The sequence below is a fragment of the Hibiscus syriacus genome, unplaced genomic scaffold, assembly GCF_006381635.1.
Source record: "Hibiscus syriacus cultivar Baekdansim isolate YM2019G1 unplaced genomic scaffold, ASM638163v2 tig00110213_pilon, whole genome shotgun sequence".
Classification (NCBI taxonomy): domain Eukaryota; kingdom Viridiplantae; phylum Streptophyta; class Magnoliopsida; order Malvales; family Malvaceae; genus Hibiscus; species Hibiscus syriacus.
Genome location: NW_024062630.1, coordinates 2,063,926 through 2,080,641, shown reverse-complemented (window position 1 = coordinate 2,080,641; position 16,716 = coordinate 2,063,926). Strand labels below are relative to the sequence as shown.

Genomic DNA, 16,716 nt, shown 5'->3' with positions numbered 1-16,716 from the left:
CAAAAAAAATCACTTTAGGAAAAGAAAACACAATCCCATTCATTTGTTTCTTCGATTGAATCGACCGCCGCTTCATCATATCCTTAAAACCCTATTCCTATACCGCCGCCGGCAGCCACCGGTGTTCAAACTCGGTTCCCTCAATATCCTTCAACTGCTTCTTTTTATTCTTATTTCATTTTCAAGCTTTCTTCAGAAACAACCATTCCCCAAAAGGTAGTATCTGAAACCCTAAAATCTGTTAATTTCTCAATCCCTATGCGTCTCGTTCGTCCCTTACGACTGTACTGGTAATTTCACCTTACAATCATTCTGTTGCTTTTTTTCTTATTTTGACCATTTGAAATCATAGAACCGAAATCGTAGTGAATTTTTTATAGCACGTATGTGTCTCGTTAAGCCCTGCTTATAGTGGGAGCCTGCAGTGGATTCGAATTTTTTTTTGTATCCGTTTCTGTAGTGGAAAAGTAAATAAATAAATCTCCATTTCAATGGATTCTCCTGAGCGTAGCAGTCGTAGACACGTAAGACGTGATAGAGACGATAGTTCAGACTTGAAAAGTGATAGGGCGGCTGGGGATGAAGAAGAATGGGAGGCATTTGATAGTAAGAAGAAGCATAAGTCTAGCAAGTCTAGAAAGACTAGCAATGTCGATGAAGGTGAGGCAGGGGAAAGCGGCAGTGGAAGGAGGAGGAGTTCCGAGGATAGATGTGAGAGCCGTAAAAGATCAGGTGCTTCTACTAGAGCTGATACCGATGAAGAGGATTGCGAGGCACAAAAACCTTACCGTTCCAAGCAGATCAGGAGAAAATAAGAGGAAAGTTCCTTGGAGAAATTGAGTAGTTGGTACCAGGATGGAGATCCCGAAAGCAGGCAAGATGGTGCTGAGAGATCTTCTGGTAAAGGACATGCTTGGGCCGATGAGACTGATAGAAAGAAGGTGGCCTCGAAGCTAAGTAAAAGCAAAGAAGAAAAGGTCCCATGATGGAGAAGTTGAGAAGTCACTCGATAGAGATTCTAGGTATTCAGAAAGGAACGAAAGCAGCCGCGATAAGGGTTACGGTTCTGCTGAATTGTCAAGAAACTCTAGAAGAAGATGGGATGAATCTATACTTCAGGAAAGATGAAGAAAGTAGTTATGAAAAACCTGATCTGACTAGTGGGAAAGCTTCTGATCTGAAGTATGACGTTCTAGAGAAAATGGTGCATCTGCTAGAAATGAGCCTACAACAACAACAACAAATAGCTTCTGTGAAGACCTCCGTCAGTCAGAAATTAAAAATATAGATAAAATACAATGCATGTATAAATAAATACAAAAAACATAGTTGAACAGTATTCATATGCAGTATTAATATCATTAATATATGCGCTTCTGTAATGGGCAGTAATCCTTGCAAAAAAAATCCTGCGAAAAATCTCTGTATATAGACAGAAACGTAAGACCCGACTAAAATTAAAAGTGGAGAGAATGATACACAGAAGTCAAACGATAGCAAGTCCGTTCTAAGCCTTCATAATACCAATACCGAACGAATAAAAAGTAGAAGTCATGGAAATTACTACAAAGGCATTAAAAGAAGACAGAGATGATACACCTAGAGATGTGACCCACACTACTCGACTATCCTAGTCTTAAGTCTCTATACTTTCCTATCAGAAGTCATGTCCTCGGTAAGGGCTAAATCCATCAAATCAGATCTCAAGCAGTCTTTCTACTTCCGCCTTGGTCGTCCTCTCCTTCTGGCACCGTCGACTGTAATCGACTCTATCCTCCTGACCGCATCTGACGGTAGTCGCCTAAGGACATGCCCAAACCACCGTAGTCTTCATTCCCTCAATTTTTCGGAAACATGCACCACCCCAAGGACATCCTAATAGCAAGTTTGTTGTCATATCCCACAGAGTCCTACCGCTGTCCATCGAAGCTTCTCATTTCTGCAGCCTCTATCCTCCTTACTGATCCTTCTTGGTTGCCCAACATTCTGATCCATACAACAACGCTGGTCTTATTGTCATTCTAAATTTTCTCTAAGTTTTAGAGGCACCTTCTTGTCACACAAAACTCCAGTAGCGGCCCTCCACTTTAGCCATCCCGCCTTTATACGTGTGTAACGCATCATCTACACCCCCATCTTTATGTATCATAGACCCTAGGTACTTGAAACAATTCTTTGAGGGGAGAACGTGTCTTTCTATGCATACTTCTACATCTTCTTCGTTTTGGTTCCTACTGAAGTTTGAACATAAATACTCTGTCTTATCAATATTGATCCTTAAACCTTTTTTCTTCCAAAGCAGTCTTCCAAGTAGCCAGTCTACTATTCAACTCAGATTTTGTTTCAGCAACTAGGACAATGTCGTCAGCGAAAAGCATACACCATGGTACACCGTCTGGTGTCGCACAATAGATGTCGTCCATAATCAAGGCGAAGATGTAAGGGCTAAGAGCCGACCCCTGGTGGAGTCCGATTTCCACCGGGAATGTCTCGGTGTCGCCAACTTTAGTCCTGACGTATGTAGTAGATCTACAATACATATCACGAATTGCCGGATAATATTTGGGATCCGTCTCGTTTCCAAAGTCTTCCAGATCGTATCGCGGGGAACGCTATCATACGCCTTCTCAAGGTCAATGAGCCTAGTGAAAGTAAAAACATTGCTGCTGATTCAAACAATGAGAAAGGTACCAAATCCAGCAGTAGGGAAGAGAGAAGAATTGATGCTGAGAAGAGCAAGAGCAAAGGTCGATCTGATGTCCTAGAAGAAGACAATAGGACCAGTCCATTGAAATCTGAAGACAGATCAGGTAGGGAGAAAATTGAGAAGCACAGACAGCAGAGAACTTCTGGTCGAGATATTGATAGCCGAGAAAGGATATCCAATATGGATGATGATGGAGTAGCATGTATGAGGGATAAAAGTTCAAGAGGAGGTCAAACAAACTGGTCTAGGACCCCTGAGAGAAGTAGCAGGCGATATCAAGAATCAGATCTCTCTGAGATGGATTTTGAAAGAAGCTTGGAACGCAAAACAAAACAAATAGAAAGGGATGACAGATCTAAAAGCAGGGTTGATAATTGGAGTGACAAGATAGGGGAAGGTTCGAAGGAAAACTGGAAAAAGTGGCAATCAAGTAACAATGATAAAGAGTCCAAAGATGGTGACATTGCATGTGACCGTGGTAGAGAATGGGATTCGCAAAGGCATGGCCGGGAGAGGAGTGAAAACGAAAGGCCTCATGGTCGGCCAGGTAATAGAAAAGATGGAAATCGAGGTGAAGCTGTCAAAACATCTTCAAATTTTGGGATCTCAAATTATAATTATGATGTTATAGAGATCAAAACCAAGCCTCTTGATTATGGAAGAGATGAGTCTGTATCCAACTTTCCCCGAAAAACTGAAAGTAGTCAGCAATCTGACTTGAAGGCAGCCCCAAATGAGGAAGAGTGGAGATATATGCAAGAAAATAGAGGAAGGAGTGATGCATATGGTTCTGGACCCTTGGATGAAGATTCAAGGGACAAATATACAGAAGAAAGTAACTCAACTCGAGATCCAAATGTACTTACTGATGAACTTGATTACAGTGGAGGGAAAGGGCGGGGCCAGAAACTTACTTCATCTGGCCGACCAGGATATAGGAACTTTTGGCCGTGTTCCTCCTCAGGTATGAAAGGGAGTAGGATAGGCAGAGGAGGAAGAGGAAGGTCTTCAGGGAGGACAACCAACAGATTGGTCTCCCAATGCCTATGATGGGATCACCTTTTGCTCATCTCGGGATGCCACCACCTGGACCCATGCAACAAATTAACCCTGGTATGTCCCCTGCTCCTGGACCTCCAATTTCTCCAGGTGTCTTCATTCCACCGTTTTCCCCGCCTGTGGTCTGGCCTGGGGCCTCTCTCCTGTCCCTCCTGGACCAAGGTTTCCTCCTAATATGGGAGGTCTGGCAAACCCCGGTATGGACTTTAATCAGTCAGGACCTGGAAGGACCTTCAATGTGTCTATGGCTAACTTTAATGGGGCAGGGCCAATGGGACGAGGAACACCAACTGAAAGAGCATCTGGGGGTTGGGTTCCTCCTAGAACTGGTGGTCCTCCTGGTAAGCTCCTTCCAGAGGAGAACAGAATGATTATTCTCAAATTTTGTTGATACTGGTATGCGACCACAGAACTTCATCAGGGAGCTAGAGCTTACCAGTGTTGTGGAGGACTATCCAAAGCTAAGGGAGCTAATACAGAAAAAGGATGATATTGTTGCTAAATCCACTTCTCCTCCCATGTATATGAAGTGTGACCTCCGTGAATTTGAATTGTCTCTCGATTTCTTTGGGACAAAGTTTGATGTTATTCTTATAGATCCCCCTTGGGAAGAATATGTTCTCCGGGCTCCTGGAGTTGCTGACCATATTGAATACTGGACATTTGAAGAGATCGTGAATCTTAAGATCGAGGTAATCAATTTCTACATCACGTCTTTTTAATTTCCTTTACCAAAAAAGAAAAAAGGAAAAGAAAATACTGTTATATATATCTTGCAGGTGGTATTTTAATGCTAACACCTCTAGTGTTGCTCTCTCTTAAATATTAGCATCCATGTAGGCTCTTTCTAAATAGCTTATGGGTATCGGAGATTATTTTATATTCATATTATTTTTTACCTCATGTTTGTAGGCTATAGCTGACACACCATCCTTTATCTTCCTTTGGGTGGGTGATGGTGTAGGCCTTGAGCAGGGTCGTCAATGCTTAAAGAAGGTACATGTTGATATATAGTTCGAATATGATTTGGCTTTTCTTCTCCTTAGCACCGATGAAATTATAGGTGTAATAACATTATGTTTTGGGTGCTTATTCTGTGTGTTGCAGTGGGGTTTCCGGAGATGTGAAGATATATGCTGGTTGAAGACCAACAAAACAAATTCCACTCCAAGCTTACGACATGATTCTCATTCTATATTTCAGCACTCCAAGGTTTGAAATATTGGTTCCCCCCACATTTTAAAGCTTTAATACTCTGTTATCATAGAATTTTCTTGGGCAATCTGCAACCCCTGCACTCTCGCCTAAACTTTCCCTCATGTTACTATTTCACTGAAGGAACACTGCCTGATGGGTATAAAAGGAACTGTTCGTCGTAGTACTGATGGTCATATAATTCATGCCAACATTGATACTGATGTAATTATTGCTGAGGAACCTTCTTATGGTTAGTACTCATGAATATTTTGTACTTCATTGATTCTTTTGCTTCCAACCATTTTGATATGTGCATGCTATTTTTTTTAAATTTAACTTTGGGAAAAGAAACTGAATGGTGGTATCACTGTAATTCCAATCGATTCTCTCTTGATGCTTTATTTGGCTTTCTTTGCAATTTTGCAAATTAGTTAAGACCAAGTTGGATGCATCAGTTTGAGATTTATGAGTGCCATAAAAACAAGTCTGCAATTCGAATCATAGGGTTGGAAGGGATTGGGTATTAGTGTATTGCGACATTTATCTAAACTATTTGCCTTGACAATGTTTATAGTGTACTACCTTGTTCTGCGATTTTGCAATGTCAATTGTGTAGATGAGAATTTGTTTAAAATGTTCATGCCAACTGCTCTTTAGGTTCAACTCAAAAGCCTGAAGACATGTATCGAATTATTGAGCATTTTGCTCTTGGCCGCAGAAGGCTTGAGCTTTTCGGTGAAGACCACAATATCCGATCTGGTTGGCTGACTGTGGTAAAGGGCTGTCCTCATCAAATTTTAATGTAGAGGTATGTTATCTTTTGGGAAATTGACCGACTCTTTCAAATGGCTATATAAGAAATTAACATCGGACAGGTGTGCGAACTCTTGAGAATAAAAATCCCGTAGACTTTCACTTAAGTGCTTTCAGTGATATTCGGTTCCATCAATCAAATATTTGATTCTGTAAAATCATCCTCTCAACCAAACATATCAATCCTGTGGAACTTAACATTATAAGCTTCATGCCTTTTGCTGAGAATTAAGTTGCTCTCCAGGCGTATATTAGAAACTTTGCTGAAGGATGGGAAAGTGTGGCAAGGAGGGGGAGGACGAAATCCTCCACCAGATGCACCTCATTTAGTGCAGACAACCCCAGATATAGAGGCACTGCGTCCCAAGTCGCCAATCAAGAACCAGCAGCAGCAACAGTCATCGTCTATTTCTCTGACGTCCAATTCATCCAACAGAAGACCTGCTGGAAATTCACCTCAGAACCCGACCATCCTCGGTTTGAATCAAGAAGGGTCAAACTCTAACCCCTCGACTCTGCTGCTGCTTGGCTTCACCGATGGATGCATTTAGAGGACGAGAAGGCATAAACATGGCTTCAGATGATAGGATGTTTGATATGTATGGCTACGGTAGCCAGGCAAACGGGGAATACCTGGATTTTGAGTCTCCTAGACCAATGAATTTAATGTGAAAATTGTAGTAAAACCATATTTTGATTCGTGTAGATTTTTGAAATATAAATAAAATCTAGAAGTTGAGCTTTGGTCTGAACACATTATCATATCATTTCTGTTGTCTTTTTGGGTTGAGATTACGTATCCCTATTACGTTTAACCAATTTCAGCTGCATGTTATTATTTTCTCCATCCAACGTGTTCTAACTTTCAGAGATACTTTGAATTGATTAATATACTTTATTATTTAATTACCATTAGATAATCAAATAATTGGTCGAAATAAGAGATAAATTATGATTAATACTCGTAATATAAAAATAAGATATGTTTAGTTAATTTTTCTCCATTTTGTAAATTATAGTTATCTGTTAAACTGGTTGAGAAACTCACATTGAAACAACAGCCACACATCAATATGGGCATTGCCATGCAAGCTTTGGATAAGCTACACCAAACATTGTGACAAAAGTAGCAGGAAACTTTAAGCAATTTGAGTTACAGAAAGCACCAAACGTTATCGTACGGCCATCAATAATGATAAAGTACTGCAGAGATTCACCATTTATATGTGTAAGCTTCATAATCTACACATTTCGTTAGCTGCAGCACAAAAATTACAAAAAAATGATATGTCATTATTGGACAAACATCATTGTAGTCTTGACAACCATCAATGAATGATGGAATAACCTATCACCAAAATAGCAATCAAACTGTTTTTATTTTATTTCTTTTTTTAGTACAACACTAGAAACAGCCATAACCAGCTTATTGGTACCAAAGAAAACCGTTTACAAACTAGGAAATAAAGGGCTAAGGAGATAACCAGTTTGTAGCTTTTTTGCGTGATGTGACTGCATTGACCAGTCGCTTGAAAGGCATCACATATTCATATAGATTTTACGATATTTGCCACATACACACAAGGATAAACTAGAAGGAACCCTAATACCCAGCAAAGTCATTAATTGAGAAATGAACTCTGGGTGACCTGGCCAAGCTGTCCAGTAACCAAATTTCCATCAGTGAAACAACGATCTATAGGGTCAGGTTCTAACCATGTTGCCTGCCAAGACCACATTAAGTTTCACAGCCGGGTATGCAGTACATTTCTTCCCCTGAATCCAAGACAGATAGGAATTTATGAGATGGACATAGCAAAAGTTGGTGAACAAATTTGCCACAGTTGTTTTCTTCTAAAAGTGTGTAACAAATATGGTAAGCAACGTAATGTTTCGGTCAATATAACGAAATTTCCATATAACTTGAACTTCTCTGCCACTGTTGTTTTCTTCTAAAAGTGTGTTGAAAACAAATGTAAGTTGAAAAGAAAACAAAAGCAAGTTTTTGTTCTTGAACAATTAAAATCTTGAAGACGTAATGAATGCCAATGAAAAATGCATGATCCTAGTAGAAGAAACAATGTAGTTATGAAATAGTGATGTGTGTATGCGAGAACTCAGAATGATCCTACAACATGTAGCAAGTAAACTGATGTAGTATAAGTGAATTCAAAATAAACTATGAACTTGCAAAACAGTAAACAACAATCAATGTCAGGAATACTACCTTGAGAACGCCAGCAGCAGCTAAAATCTGCTGCCCATGGCAAATGGATGCAACTGGTTTGCTGGACTCCATAAAATTCTTCACTATAGCAATCACTTTCCCATCTAGTGCTAAATATTCTGGTGCTCGACCCCCAGGGATGACAAGAGCATCATAACTCGAGGCATCTATGCCCTCAAAGTTAGCTGTTAGAGTAAAATCATGGCCTGGCTTCTCGCTGTAGGTTTGGTCACCTTCAAAATCATGGATAGCAGTTGGGCAGGAGTCGCCGGCCTTCTTCTTAGGACAAACTGCATCTACATGACACCCTAGAGCTTGAAGTGACTGGAAAGGAACAGTTACTTCATAATCTTCCATAAAATCCTGTAAGTTAAGCAAGAGAAGCAATGTGTTAAGGTATCACGACCAAGCACGTTTCTTTATTAAACTTAACTTTTTTATTGTTATTTTTCTTTGTACAAAGGAGGCTACACTCGGGAAACAAGAGTAGAGATTACAGATGCTGGGATTCAAACACCGGACCTGCTAGCTACAATCTCTCGAATGTGACTGCATAAACCGAGCTAAGTCCTGGATTTTGTCAAGCTTTATTAAGGTTCTTACTCTATCAGCCAAAAAAAACTGTGCATATCTTGGAAATCTCATCTCAATTACAAGAAAATCCAGTAACAGTATGAAAATTGCAGAAAGATAAAAGAACTTGAATAACAGTGAATTCTATAATTCAACAGCAAATGTTAAAGGGAACAGAATCCACCTTTACAGACAACAGAAGGAAAGCAAGCAAAACAGGGAGCCATAGTTAACTAACAGGTAACATAGGCTGCTGATTTCACATTCAAATGGTTGAGAACGATGAAAGGCGGACCTCACACCTTTATAAATTACCAATGTGTGCAGTCTTATTTTTTCAGTGATTCAAACTTCAAAAAATTAGGACACAAACCACGCATCTAATGTGCATGTTTCCATACGTAATTGAAATCAGGTAAAAGGTAAGCACTTCCAGACCATATACATAAGGCTGTATATAGCTAAAAGCCTAAAACACCAGCATGCTCTTCAAAGTTCAAAGAGCCAGAGGAGAATGCTAATCAATAGAATTTTGAGTACAGACTACGAAGCCTAACAGATCTCCCCCTACCTCTAACAGTTAACATGTGCATGAAGACATAAATATGTGTTATTAATCCGATTGTCCGGAATATAACTCATTAAGTAAATTCATTATAAAAGGTAATTTTCCTAACGAGACAAATATAAACTGAACTCATTGAACGAGAAGTTACCCACAAAGAAATAGGATCCTTTTGTTTGACCCGGTTATGGTGCCTTTCAGTGCTTTCACAAGAGCCTGATGAACTCGGGATGCCCGTCATAGGTAGCCCCATAATGATGTTACCATCAGCAACACAAGCTGCCATGGTAACGGGTTCAACCCACGATGCACCAGCGGCAATAAGAGAAGGTCCAACAGCAGGGTAAGCAGTACATTTTCGACCTCCAACCACCCCGGCAGCAGCCAAAATCAATTGACCGTGACAAATTGAGGCAACAGGCTTTCCAGAATTGACAAAGTTGCGCACCAGGTCCAGTACAGATGCATTCATAGCAAGATATTCAGGAGCCCGTCCTCCAGGTATAACCAAACCATCAAATTTGGTGTGGTCTATCTCATCAAATGATGCATTCAGTGAGAAATTGTGACCACGGGACTCTGAGTATGTCTGCAACAAACAAGTGAAAATCAAAAAAAAAGAAATGTTTTTGAGATGGGAAAAAATCCCAATATTTTGAGCAAAAGGTAAATACTTTACGAACCTGATGGCCGGCAAGATAATGAACAGCAGTGCGGCAAACCTCGCCGGCCTTCTTGCCGGGGCAAACAGCAGCCACCGATACACCATAAGCCAACAGTGCTTGAAAAGGGACCATAACCTAATCATTTTACCTTCAATTATATACTAACTAACAAAATTTAAGGAAAACAACAACAACAAAACCATGAAAATGAGTAAGTAAATGAACCTCATAGTCCTCGACATAGTCACCACAGAGCAGCACAACACTTTTTCCCGATTTGGTTGCAGTCGCCATTTCTGTCTCTCTCGGCTTCGTTTTTGTTGGGATGAGAGTTCACAATGCCGCCCCCAATGACGGCTTATACCAGGTGCACTCTGGAACTTGGCCGTCCAGATTATTCCTGGATGGGGCAGTTTCGTCATTTTGAACACGCACTTGAAATCATCAACACATGATACCATGGATATGGTCAAAATCACACATATGGCGCGGATTTCATTTTATTTCATTTTTCAGTTTTTATTTAGAGGAGGAAAGAATCACAGCCAATCATTCGTTGGACACCTTGTAGTTCAAATTACACCTCATATCACTTACTTGTTTCGACAAGTTTATTTATGAATTATAATTGTTACACGATTAATATCTCTCTTTCGTCAAATCAAACTCTCGAAAATATTCTCTCTGTTAACAACTCATAAAAAAATCATTTGATCAATTATAAATTTGACAATATCCTGATTTATCATTATAAATCTACAGCTTGATAATTGTTTTATATATTTTGTTAGTCTACACATAACAAATGATATTATATCCGACACAAGCATGTATAAAATGTCAGTATACAAACCCCTTACCATAGATAAAGAGAAAGTATATTAAGTTTCTTCTTCGACTTTGATTACTCTCTTTTTAAGATTTCTCATTCTTCGTCTTTTCATCAAACAACAGTCGTTAAACCATTAATTACAACTCTCCACTCGAATCAAAAGGAGTAAAGCATTAACGATCGATATAATTCATTTATTCTCATCAATAATTGATTTAGTGAACGTAAACCACTTCCAAATCTAAAAAATCAATCACGATAAATTCTGACGCCAGACAGAATAGTGATTATCTTGCAAGCGCTCCAACAGATGATTCACAAGAGAAAATTCGCCCAAAAAAAAAACCAGAGAAAAAAATCTCTAGGGTTTAATAAAATATTATAAAATCAAACAATCCCCAAAATCAGTCCACAAGCCGGACTGTTATAGCCAAAAATCGTATTTATTCGAATTTTGCCAAAAATAGTAAAATCCCGAAAATCACTCTACATTGAAATTCGAAATAAAATAAGCAATCTCAAAAAAATCCGGCCTAAATCGGATTTAAATAGATTTCCTAATTGACAATCGAAATATTACCATAAATAGTAAAAAATATCTAAATCTAGTGATTCGGAAGGGAAAACGGCAGAATTTGAGGTTGAAAAAAAGGTCACATGGAGCGTAACTCACTGTGGAGAGCGTGCGCGTCGAAAGAGCTTTTCGGATTGGGGTCTTATGCGCGATTCTGACACCTGTAGCCAAAGTTATGGCCAAAAGACTGAAACATACTCAAAACGACCCCAATGAAAAACATGTCACAATCAATTCCGGCCTTTGCGCTGATCTGCCAATTCATAGTATCTCAGCTCCATCAAAGTGTAATCTGACAGTTCAGCATCATCTGTCTCGGATCCCCCTGCATCAAATTCTCAGGAGTTATCTTAAGACAACTAACCCAACTTACAGTCCTCATCTCAAAACTCATTAGATCGATGTAGATGGTTCCTTTGGCTAACAGCAACCAAACACATACGACTCAACTTATTATAGGTCATACCAATCCTATTACGGTGCCTATGATCAATCTGGATATTATTTTCGCTAACAACACTACCAGCCAACCGTATGCAACTATGCATACCCCATAACCAGAACCTCTTAAAGGTTCACAATTTAAAAACTAAATTGAGAAATATGCAAGCACAATTTCAAGCCTCTTAAGACGCTCACCTATAGCTGCAATAACAGAATCAAAAACAAGAGTTGATTAGAAAGCTCCTCAAGAGCTAACGATCTCATAGCAATAAAAGAATGGATGCCGAGGGAAAGAGGATGAATATGTTTCCAATGCTTAACATAGGCGTTAGTATGATCAGGGACAACATGGAATATGTACCCCAATCTCTCAACCCGAGAGAACATGAATGGAGAAATAATACAATGATTTTACAAAAGTAAATCGATAATCCACGAACCGTCAATTACCTTGAAGGAAACTGGGCTGGAGAAGAACCAAGCCCTCTCTCTCATATATTACCAGTCCCTTATCCTCTAACAACCAAGAAAACTTACGATGGTACCAAATATTCCACCAAGGATTTATCCATGTATGGATTGCATATACATCATGAGGGCCTCCATAAGCTAAAATGTAAGGTATTTTTCAATCACTCCCTAGAGGGTAGCTAAAAATGGGTATAATTCTCTATCTGCGATACCAACTAATAGGGGACTTCAAACAGTTATTTCGATTGTTTGTTGGTTAATTTTTTACAAATAAGATCGCCTATCACTCGAAACCAGCCTCCTCAACATAGTCCAAAGGAAAAGTATATAATCTCTTGATAGAGTACACGAGAAGATTCTCTAAGACTACACGTTACGTTTGTGACCTATCGGACGAATGTACAATGTTTGTTATATCTTTAGGCTTTGACACGAGCCCCTTAAGTACGCCATGATAGACAATCAACAAACAAAGATTATCCAGCTATACAAAGTAGCCAGTTGATATGTTAAGGAGGAAAAAAATGCTGATTGTCGTTGCCACCAATCATAGCTCCGTGATGATTCTAGCAGACCTAGCGCCTAAGGAAAAACTCACTCACTCCTTATTGATGATCAACTGCTTAACTATGAAGAATGTTTCTCATCTTCATGGAGCAAAGATGATCACAAGGATCAATCACATCATCGTTAGAGAGTCCAAAGAGAAGGTTGTCGCCAACTGTTGAACAAAGGAGATAAGTTACTTGTTTATCTCCCCCCAATTAAAAATGATAATTGGTAATGCATATTTAAATATTTATATATGTAATTTATTTTTGTTATAAATATTGATAATATACATTTAAATAATATTCTAATTTGAATAGTCTAATTATCATTATCATTATATTTAAGATAATTGTGAATATTAACTTTTAGATATTCATTATATAAATATTCAATTATTTTAAACCTAAACAAAAAAAATCAATAATAATAAACGAATTAAGTTTGAAAGCAAATTGATAATTTAAATTCAAACTTTACAAAAAATTTGATATACGACTATCTCTAAAATCTAAACTACCTTTCTCAAAAAAATAAAAATTGTTATATAAACAACTTAATAACCTCATTCCCACTTTCTAACACCAATCGGACCAATCCACTCTACATCTTTTCCTATTTCCAATTCCCTAGCTGCCCGTTTGCCACGTCTTGGGATAACATTATCGATTACCAGCTGTGATTGTTTTCATTGGCCCACGTCATTCTTTACCCAGATTCTCTGCTTAATAACTTTGGGTAAACTATAAGGGTGACCACTCAACAATTTTCTCCTTTCATTTTGACAACTTATGTTTGAATTCATCAATCAAACCACCCAACTAGTTATATACTTCAATCAAGCCACCGTTAACTTTTAAAGGAGGTGGTGATGCAGCGATTAATAAAATTAATATAATTAGATATTTGATTCTCAATACTTATATATTCCATCAATTTAATCTTAGTTTTAATTTAAATTTAACCCTCAAATCTGATGTTAATAATTTATTAGAATAAAAGTGTTATATGGGAGACTCAAACCAGGAACCATGGGTGTCCCTCGGTATGCCTTTGTCGCTGGGGCAAACATCCATTTGATATCAAATTGAAAAATCTTTTATATATTGTGTTTGAAATTATTTCACACACACGTTTATATAAATATATATATTAAGTCATTAAAATAAATTTAATAAATAAATTATATTACATATATTAAATTATAGTTAATGCAAGATTTAAAATAAAAATCTTTTTTTATAATTTATTTTTTCTTTACAATTTGTCACCACCTAATTGATGAAAAAAATTATTTAATTAAAATTAATTAAATTAATGCTCTTGTGATATGTGTCACTTGGAACGTGTCATAATAATGTGCTGACACATGACACTTCCTGATTGAAGAGTTAATTTTTTAAATTAAAATTAAGATTAAATTGATAAAATATGTAAGTATTGAGGATCAAATATATAATTATATCAACATCACCATTTCTGTTAAAAGTTAACGACGAGTAGTTTAATTGAAACATTTAAATAGTTGAATGATTTGATTGATGAAATCAAAATATTGGGGGTCAAAAATAAAAGGAAAGAAAAGTTGATTGATCACCAGTGTAATTTACCGTATAATTTTATCCACTTCTACAATGCATGATATCCCATTTGTGTCGCCGGATTCTTCCAAATTGATCCATCGAACGTACGTTGCGTTTTCTTGTAATGCTATTACAAGATAATATTTATTTATAATTTTTTAATTTATATATATATTGTAAATATAGTTATTTAAATTTAAATTTTCTAGAAAAAGCAATATTATTTTCTCGGACATACATGGTAGTATAATCAGTTAAGGGTGAACCATGTTTTGAAAGTACTGCTGTACTAATAGGCCAAAGACAAGCAACCTAACATTTAAATGCAAAATTGTCTGAGTTCTCTGTTTGCTTCGACTTCATAGTGCTTACTTGCGTAAAATCGTGGAGGTTTATCTGTACGCACACTTTTTCAGTTTTAATTCTTTTCCCATATTTATTTTCCTTGTGTAAAAATTAATCTCAATTCTCAATCCATCTCTACATGTCTGTAAAGTTGCTTCCATTTGTATTTTCCCAACCAGACATGGGGTTCCTTCACCCATTAGCTTATTCTCCACATACCAGTTCGTCGTTCCCACACAGAGCAGATAAGGGTAAGAATCAGAAACGGAAACATCCCCAGTTTTGTTCTTTAAGTACACATCCATGCGTTTGTTCGGAAAGCTTAAGAAGCAAGGTTCCTCTAGTATCAACCATGGCGGCCACTAGCTCGGGAGGAGAGATAGCTATGTCCTCGGAGGAGAAGGTCTACAATGTGGTGTTGCAGCAGGCAGCTTTGGTCAGTTGAAACCTCCCAAGGATGTCGATCGTGTCCCTGGGAATTTGCGCTTGTTGAAAGAAGCATATGATCGATGTGGAGAAATTTGTGCCGAGTACGCAAAGACCTATTTGGGTCAGCCTTTTCTCGTTCTTGTTATTCGGTTAAACAAGTTGGAATCATGACCATAAAAAATAAAACATTTACTTGCATTAAATTTTTTAGGTACTTTGCTGATGACCCCTGAAAGACGGCGGGCTATATGGGCAATCTATTGTAAGTTTTTCAAGAACCATCTTTTGTGATAGATTTCATGTAGTGTTTGATGGATAATGACTGTAATTTGGAGATGCAGCAGTTTATTTCTTCACTTTCTTATCATGTTATACAGTGTGGTGTAGGAGGACAGATGAGCTTGTCAACGGGCCGAATGCGTCACATATAGCTCCGACTGCCTTAGATAGGTGGGAAGCAAGGTTGGAAGATCTATTCAGAGGTTATCCATTCGATATACTCAATGCAGCTTTAGCAGACACTGTTAAAAATTTTCCGGTCGATATTCAGGTTAGCTTGTGCTTAATAGCTTAAACTGAACATCAAACTACTATGTTGCTACCCACATATCATGATCCACTCTGTTTCCTCATTTAGGTATGGCTAGAAAAAGTTTAGAACAAAAGAAAAGGCGTAGCCGATGAACATTGGCCTATTGGATTGTTGGAGCTTGTTAACTGGCTTATAATATTTTGTTTGCAGCCTTTCAAAGACATGATCGAGGGAATGAGGATGGACCTTAGGAAGTTGAGATACAAAAACTTTGACGAACTGTATCTCTATTTCTATTACGTTGCCCGCACCATCGGGTTGATGAGTGTGCCCGTGATGGGCATTGCACCCGAATCTTTAGCTACAACAGAGTGTGTGTATAATGCTGCATTGACATTAGGGATAGCGAATCAGCTTACTAACATACTCAGGGATGTTGGAGAGGAGTAAGTACAGTGTTGAATCATTCCATACTTCAAATTTTGTTTCGATTCTTTCGTGTTTTCATGTTTTACAGATCGAAAAGAAGTTAAGGTTTTCCTCCTATCCCCTTTGGTTTATGCAGTGCACAAAGGGGAAGGATTTATCTACCGCAGGACTAATTGGCGCAGGCAGGACTATCGGACGAGGACTTTTTTCATGGAAAGGTAACAGATAAGTGGAGAAACTTCATGAAGAAACAAATAAAGAGGGCAGGACTAGTCGATGGCCTGTAAGCAATCGAAAGCTCAGTCGACATAACCCGGAACAGGGAGTGTTGTTGTCTAAGCTATGTTGCATCTTGTTATCTCAGGTATGGACATCATTGCTGCTGTATCGGCAAATACTAGATGAGATAGAGGCCAATGATTATAACAACTTTACAAAGAGAGCTTATGTAAGCAAACCGAAGAAATTAATTGCTCTCCCGGTTGCATACGTTAGATCCCTCGCCGGTCCTCGGACGAATAGGTCGTTTCACCGGAATCAATTTCACCATCCATCCGAATAAAGCTCAAAATTTGAAAAAAGTACTGCAGTGGCATATTAAAATCCAATGGAAATTCAGCTCATTGAATAGCATTTAGGTCCAACTACATTTAGCATGATAAGCTTCAACCTTGATCTTCAAGTACGTTTTGAAGCAGGGTAGCATATGTGTACATATAATA

At 38.2% G+C, this 16,716-nt stretch overlaps 1 protein-coding gene and 2 pseudogenes across 1 annotated transcript; 2 read left to right on the top strand and 1 right to left on the bottom strand.

Annotated features, from left to right (window-relative positions):
* Positions 1-25: 25 nt before the first annotated feature.
* On the top strand, positions 26-6,499 carry LOC120113720 (annotated as a pseudogene).
* A 681-nt stretch (positions 6,500-7,180) lies between these two features.
* LOC120113932 (protein DJ-1 homolog D) lies at positions 7,181-10,164 on the bottom strand. The gene is given in 9 exon segments (XM_039134987.1): positions 7,181-7,437; positions 7,440-7,498; positions 7,500-7,552; positions 8,004-8,366; positions 9,283-9,353; positions 9,356-9,394; positions 9,397-9,730; positions 9,825-9,941; positions 10,032-10,164. Coding segments are annotated over 9 exon segments (1,227 nt in total). The 5' UTR covers positions 10,101-10,164; the 3' UTR covers positions 7,181-7,315.
* Positions 10,165-14,723: 4,559 nt separating this feature from the next.
* On the top strand, positions 14,724-16,580 carry LOC120113928 (annotated as a pseudogene).
* The last annotated feature ends 136 nt before the right edge of the window (positions 16,581-16,716 follow it).